Below are 7965 nucleotides of genomic sequence, written 5' to 3'. Positions count from 1 at the left end.
CTCTTAGATGGATTGCCTTACAGGGCTGACGAGCTCCATCTGCCCAGGGGACTTTTTTTTACCCTGACCGGGAATCGAATCCGGGCCGCAGCAGTGAGAGTGCTGCATCCTAACCACTAGACCACCAGGGGTCTTATTAATTAAATATCTTATTAAAAATCTTATTAATTGCATTGTAATAAAAGAAATGGAGATCAGTAGCAGGCCAGTGCCTACCAAAGCTGACAAGTTTTACTAGCACTACTTCTCACATTTAGCTCTATGCACCTTAGTGAATTACAAATTACAGTTCAAGTGCGGGTCTCTCTCTGTTAATATTTCGTTCACATTTTTTAAAACATTCTTTAACATTGAAGTTATCAGAGTAACAGCTGCTGACTGTACCTTCTCAGTTTTGTGATTTGCTATAAGATCTATTGCTCTTTCTGTAAATAAATTTGTGGAGTACACATTTTTAAATCCAGTTGCAACTTCTTCTCCATCTCGAAAGTCCAGAGCACAGCGCGTTACATTCTTTGTTTTGATGAGAACGCAACGGTCATGAGTGTAATAATCCTCACTGCCCAAAAGATAGCCTAGAACAGGAAAAGATGTGAAATGAGTAGGCCAACATCGTGTCACATAAACAGATACATCAGGGAGAGAAAAAAGCCAAACATAAATGTCAAAACATTAGTGGTTTTGAGTTGAAGCATGAATTCAACACTGAACCACCTACAGAGACACCTCTGATAGGTCTAAGTAGCCCAACATTTAATACCTCATCGACTGTTCATCGCTAATGCAAGTAGTAATTTCAAAAGAAATTAAACATTCTGAAAGCAGTTCCATGATTTCATAATTATAATTTGATATCAAAAACATTAGCAATAAACTAATGCACTGATAGCAAAGGCAGTGATCTAGTCTGTGCACTAGTCTGATTTTTGCTGGTACAATTTTGTATGTTTGTATTTTCATGTAAGACTTCCATCTCTAATAGAAAGTTTGGAATTTTTTTAATTTATTTATTCAAAAACACTCAAGTACAAAGCATCTTTTATGTCAGCTGTAATTTCCGATCTATTGCTGACACCAGGTGGTGAAGAAAGGACACTATCATTTAGAGATACCCAAAAGAAACCAAGTAAAAATTCTATAGGTATAGATTTGCTCCTACCTAGGGCTATCCTGTGGAGCAGGATAACATAACCCTTTGTGTTTCAGTTATCAGAAACAAAACTTTTTAAAATTCTTAGAATCTCAGAAATTAGTACTGCTCACTTGAATTTTTATTCAGCAGCTTCAGATAGTTATTTGCACAAAACACATGTACAGAAAGAATGAAGTTGCCTTAAATACAATATAAATGTCTAATATACTTTTAGGAGAAAAATATGTTTTCTTTCAAAGCATGAAGACTGACTTTGTGTGCAGACTGCTTACATCAATGTATGCAGAGGAACAAGTTGCATTTTTTCCATTTTGGAGGCCCAGTGGAGGACACATTCCATCAAGCATGCCATGGAATCAAATGCTGCTAATAAATGCCTACCAGAATTTCATTAACATTGTAGGATATTGAACTGTTACATTTCTTGAAAAATAATGTCACATTGGGCACCCAACGACCAACCCAGTGCCAGCCTGTGTTCAGGCTCCTGCATTAAGTGCTTGCTCAGTCCCAGGGTGAGATTTCATAAGGAACGGCAGCCCACCTACATCTGTGCCACCAAAACGATCCCAAGCTTCTGTGAAGGGATGGGAGGAAGCATATATGTTTAAGCAATGAGCCCTTGTATTCTGGTCCATATATATTAGCTTAATTCAGTTGTGAAACCATGGCCCCAAGCTCCTTGAAGAGTCAAAACTGATGAACCATCTAAGGGAATAGTTTTTCCTACCTAACATTTGGATCAACATTGTCTATAGCACAGTTTTGCTCTTCATTTAAGCCTAAGGTTAGAAAAGAGAGACACGGGCTTCTACATCGAAGTGAATGATTTTGAAATTCATGATTCAATTAAAGTGTCTTAAAAACAACCAAGTGGACATGGACTACTTTGCACTCAGTACTGTGCAAAACAAAACGCAGAGCAGACAGCTCAAGTCACTTAACATCTGTGACACTTGTGCAAAACTAATAAACCTCCAATCGACATTGGGAGAGGAGTCCAACATTTTAAGAGGAAGAATAAGCAATGGGTAGCTACAAGTTGCTCTGTAAGTACTGCACTCACACATGGACAATCTATTTTTCTATTAGTCTGAGAGTTTGAGTTCGTAAGTAGCAAGCTTTTGGATGCTGCTTTACAGACGTTTTCACACCATCCTGTCACCAGATATGCAAAACCAGTGCTACACAAACTGACGGTAATCCCCATTCCCTGCTCTCCTGTGCTGCTGTGGGGAAGAGGTAGAGAATTTGGAATAAAATAGGAAAGCGGGAGGGTGGGGAAAGATCGTAAGAGCGGAATACCTTATTCAGAGCCATACAATAAGTACAGTATTTTCTTCAGTAAGTTGTTAAGCTTAGGCATATTTATAAAGGTATTATTTTAAGCAGTTCAGAAACATGAACACCCAGGTATTGATGTACTTAAAAACTAACAGTAAATCTGCTGTTCTTAAAAGAATGGGGCAGTTTTTCACCCTTTTTAACACTGTATTTATTGCACATATTAAATCAAACCATTACCAAAATAAGTATCAAATCCTCTGCGGGTTGGAAGGCACTCTTTTCTGTACATCCCTAAATGCCACTTCCCCACCATATGAGTAACATATCCCGCCTCTTGAAGTAGCTCTGGGAGGAGTTTCTCATCCAGTGGCAGACAGCTGGGCTGGCATGGCCAAATTATCTGGTGTTGTAAACCTGTGTGGATCTAGCAGATAAAAGAAGCACGAGAGATCACTTACAATGCAGCCATGTGTTCCCATGGGTCAATTTATAACCAAGCCCAAAAGGACATACAGCTACATCAGAGGTTAGCCTTAGTTTTAGGGGATCCTCTTTTTACTGATGTAGCACTGAAAAAGATGAGGAAGCTGCAGGTGGAGGGCAAGGTGGCATGGAGGAAGACAAGAAAATAGTACTGTGAGGGTTAACATCATCTTCCCAGGTATAAATCAAGTGCAATTAAAAAAATAAAACAAACACCAAAACCAAAAAAACAAACCAACACAAAACCAAACAAACCCAAAGCTTCTAATGTTTTTAGCTAAATATCCAACAGGTAACAATTACAATTATGGTGTGTTTGAAGTCTAAGGACATCTCAATATGGAGTTAGAGATTTTAAATGAGATGGAAATGGTCAAAAAGGCACAAGACAGTTGAAGCTGTCAAGCTTTTGGCAGTATCAGAGAACAGGAAATTGTGTATCAGGAAAGGATGATAAGAGGTAAGAGAACTATTTTTCCATTACTCTTCTAAAAGGATATTATATATACACATTTTTATACTTATTTGCATACTTCAAATGAGTGTGAGCACCATAAAAAGTATTTGAATATAAGGATGACACAAAGTTTAGATACTGCCTAAATCTGACCTTTAGTAATTCCACTTAAGCTTCCAATCTTAATAAATGGTGAATTTTGTACCTCTTTACAAAACCATAGCTGACAACAATACTTCAATTAGTATACTGTGCTTGATGTAAGAAAACTCTTCAGTAACTGTGTACTATAAGCTGACTTTTGTCAAATCCCCTGTCTCCTCCACAACAAAAAAAAGGCACTACCCTAAACCTAGGCCAGCAAACATATGTATACAAGAATAAATATCTTATTTACTAAATATTTCTATTAATCTGTGTGTGTCAAAGCACAAAACTCCGAGACCTCCAAGAGCACAAGACATCAGATTTTATAACTCCTCTAAGCACACTAGTGTGGCAAGCTCCATGATTAACTTCTAGAGCATCACGTTAGCAACACTCAGAAGTGACTTTTAAAATAAGCCCTGATTTTAGGCAAGTGGGCCCTTACAAAAGGCCTACTAGTTACTCATTTTCCTTGAAACAGGAAGTTTCAAAAATTATATTATAAATTTTATATTATATATAAAATTATATTCAAACATATTTTGAAATGTTGTAGTACAGAAAATATTAGAGAAACACACACAGTAACAAAGCACTTTAATTTCTCCCACTGTCTCTGGAAAACAAGAACAAAAAGAAGAAAGCAATAATTAAAAAAATCTACAGCTTTCTTAGACCAACACCATTGCTCTTTTTTCTTGCAGATTGCAGGGTGACTATCAAAATTCCAGCTCCCGATAGGAGCAGATTTAAATTAGTTTCTCAAATCTCTAGGTAATTGCTAATCATATCAATGGGTAAAACAAAGAAAAAAAAAATCCCACCTATTTGCTGCATAATTATTTCCTGCACCGAGTGTTTTTCTTTTTAAAATGGAATACATCCATTTTCTAATATTTATTATAAATATATTTCTAATATTTATGATCTTATTTGTAACAAGATCAACACAAAGATCATTAAATTATCAAGACGGATGCATAGCATGAATTTAAATCCAGACTGAACTATAGCCATTCCCAGGCCCACTTTTAAAATGAGATGTAGCAATGGCCCATTTCTAGGTAAGCATGTTCAGACTATGAACTGTATTTTAAAAATAGTCACAATGAAGAAGTGTTTTAGGTTATTTAACAGAACAACTTAAAGAGCTGATAAAGATAATGTAAATTACTTCTTCCTATTCATTGTTATTGATTCTTGGAGTTTCTAGGAATAGGACAAATGTTGCAAGGAAAGCATATCACCTAGATCAACCTTTCTGCAACAAGAGATAAGAATCCAATCATACAGGATGATGTTTATTTTCATTAATTTAGAGGAGTTTCTTTGGAAAATCACTACTGTTAACATGGACTTGCAGAACTTTTTGAGGCGGTAAGTTTCTGAAGCACACTTAACCCTTTAAGAGTTTCTTCCTTCTGTCTATGCTGTATGGCCATGTTTCTTGCCTTCTACTCCCGTTTTTGCCAAAATTGCAACAAGGGCAGGAAGGGGGAGAGTTATATCAGTGTTAAAAAGCCCAATCCTTATACCTGTGCAACTGAAAAAAAAAGTGGGAAAACTCATGACTGTGACTATGAAGTAGCTGAACAGCCAGCCTAAGGATCATTCTGTGTGCACTCCATGAAGGAGTGCAGAAACATCTACATCTATGGTACTGTATGGAGGAGAATGTATACAGCTTGGGATGCATTTAAACCTGCATTGGAAAAGATGCTGGAAAAACTGAACAAGTGGTGTTGATCCACTTCTGTCTACACCTCGACCGGGTGCCTGTCCAGTGGAGAAGTACCTTATGAGTCAGATGACTAGGGAAGGGATATCTTCCACTACTGGCTGCCATGCCTATTAATCCAACCTAAGCACAGAGAGCACCTCGTCTTTTCTGAAGCAGAACAACAGAGAGCACCTCGGCTTTTCTGGGGCAGAACAACTTGCACTAAATCCATGTTGGTTTACTCCTGAGCTCGCAAGCCAAAGGTAAGTTAAGACTGCATATAAAAGCAGCTGGTTTCCACAGAGTAGTGGAAAACAGCTTCTTCCAGCGTACCGGCACACGGGACACATGAAGCACAAACTACACGGAGCATTGCCAGAAGCAAGCAGGGGAGCAGCACCCACCATCCACCTGCCGACAGCGTGCGAAGCGCGGGAAGTGTGGTCAGCGGAGGGAGCCCCAGGGGCAACGGAGGGAGCCCCGGTGTTTCTCCCGCGGGAGAAACAGCTCAGCCCCGAGTGCTCGCCCTACCTGGTAGCGGCCGGAGAGCAGCTGGCTGCGGGACGGGGTGCAGAGCGGCTGGGTGTAGTAGCGCTCCAGCCGCACGCCGTCCGCGCCCAGCGCGTCCAGCCGCGGCGTGCGGATGGCAGAGCCGTGCCAGCCCACGTCGCCCCAGCCCAGGTCGTCGGCCAGCACCAGCACCAGGTGCGGGGCGGGCGGCCGGGCCGCCGCCGGGCGCGGCAGGCAGAGGAGCAGGAGGCAGAGGGGCAGGCAGAGGAGCCGGCTAAGAACCATTCCCGTTACCGCCTGCCTCGCCATCCCCGGCAGCAGGAACTGGGCCGCAGGGCCCGCCCTGGCGCCGGGGCTCCGCCCGCCGAGCGAACAGGGCGGGGACGGGGCGGTGCCGGGGCGGGGCAGGGCCCGGACGCTCCCTGTCCGAGCCGGGGGGCGGGGCAGCACGTGCTGCGGGGAAAACGGTGTGGGTTTGGGCCGGTGAGTTCTGGAGTGAGTTAAGAAAGGAAATTGTAACGCTGTTGCTGGTGTTGGCAGAGTATCCGACTCGCTGATGCTGGCGGACCGTTCTAATTGTGACTTGCTTCAACTCTTACATTAAACACCTGTTTTAAACCACGGAGCCTTCCCCCAGGGGAACCACGTAACTGTGTTCAAGCTTGTATTTCAAGTAATCTATGATTTCAAGGAAGTCAGTACAACATTATGAGAAGAGGACACAGTGCTTTCAGGTACTTTGTCTTAATACTGGGCTCTTATTTCTGCCTTCATGACAGTTCATCCAGATCTAATATATACTGCCCTCAGAGTTTATCTGTGCGTAAGCAAAGTGAGACAGCTGCAACACAGACATGGCCTTGCTGCTTGCCAATGTGTGCTACAGCCTGGGAAAAGTGAGTTGCCACCGTCACTGAAGATGCAGCTGAGCTGAGCAAGATGGAAATAATTCCTATTGGAGAAACTCAGTATCAGCTGCTCTCTTTCACACACACGCACACACACACTCACTCACAAACAAGAGACCCATGTGTGTCATCCCTCCCTCCTCCCCCTCGACCCCTCTGCAAAACCATAAAAATCACAGTGCTTTTTTCTTTTCATTTTGCCCATACAGATGAGAAGCCTTGATCTAGGTCTGGCTGTAAGATGGTTCTAGTGACAGTTACAGTGTAGGAAGGAAGTGAAGCAACTCAGAAGCAGAAATAGCAGCTATGTCGACAGGGCTGTCTATTTCTGCAAACCATGTAATTGCCTAAAGCAATAATGCAAACAACCACTACCTTCATTATAATTCTGATGTAAAATCTAAGACTGTGAAAGGACAGAAATAGCTATCAACTTTGATAAATTTTGTTCATCCAAAGAATACACATAAATTTCAGTGTCTAGCTGAAGATCAAATAACCATATGTTTCACATTTAGCTAGAATGTTACATAGGTGTATTGCCAAATTTATACAGCCATTTGGTAACAGATCAAAGAACAGTCCACATTAAAAACTGGTTTTCTTGGTAAGAAAGCCAAATATTGAGTATGCTAGACTCCTGACTAATTTTTTTTTTTTTATTGACTACTTTCTTTTTGATTTCTCTATAGAAAGTTAGTTCATGCTTCTATGAATGAAGTCTAGTGGATAGGCCTATGAAGCTATCAGGCTGGGGTTTTTTAAATGCCACTGATTTGCCTGCTGGTTTGAAAAAAACGGCAATTATGAGTGATGCTAGATTTTTTTTCTACAATGAGAATATGCTATAGTCCACAGCCAGTACTGGAACAGGAAACAACAGTACTGTCCTAAAGTCAGTTTTTCCTGAAGTAAATTCCAGGATTGTTGACAAGCTGGTATGTAACTATTAGTTGAATTTACTTTATTGAGATGTGTTTCATGCTGTTCAAAAGCAGCAAAGTTCTGATTTATCTTTTTCCTCACTCAGATCTCATGACCAGTCTCAGATGTCTCACTGTTTATTTTTCTAACTTCTTCCATGTCCTTATTACACGTAAAGTTCCATTCAAAGCACATTCTCATGGAAAACATTTTAGTTCATTCCAAAAAATTACTTTGAAAATCTGCATAGTGCTGGTGAAATCAGAAATGGTGGATACAAATTTTGCAATAAAATTAATAATAGCTATTCACCTGTCATGTTTCCAAAGTTACCATGGTATTCAAGAGCAGCTGAACGCATATTCCCTTGTGTCAA

The 7965-nt window shown here is 40.7% G+C and overlaps 1 protein-coding gene across 1 annotated transcript in view; it reads right to left on the bottom strand.

Annotated features, from left to right (window-relative positions):
* LOC108494007 (arylsulfatase B-like) overlaps window positions 1–6066 on the bottom strand; it is a 7341-nt gene extending 1275 nt beyond the window's left edge. The window contains exons 1-3 of the mRNA XM_017808073.1: window positions 5779–6066; window positions 2678–2864; window positions 385–575 (exon numbers count right to left, since the gene is read on the bottom strand). Of these exons, the coding sequence (XP_017663562.1) occupies window positions 385–575; window positions 2678–2864; window positions 5779–6066 (666 nt within the window). The remainder of the gene's footprint in view (window positions 1–384; window positions 576–2677; window positions 2865–5778) is intronic.
* Between the last annotated feature and the right edge of the window lie 1899 nt (window positions 6067–7965).

Source organism: Lepidothrix coronata, unplaced genomic scaffold, assembly GCF_001604755.1.
Source record: "Lepidothrix coronata isolate B3197 unplaced genomic scaffold, Lepidothrix_coronata-1.0 Scaffold22, whole genome shotgun sequence".
NCBI classification, from domain to species: Eukaryota; Metazoa; Chordata; class Aves; order Passeriformes; family Pipridae; genus Lepidothrix; species Lepidothrix coronata.
This window is presented reverse-complemented; position numbering and strand designations above follow the sequence as displayed.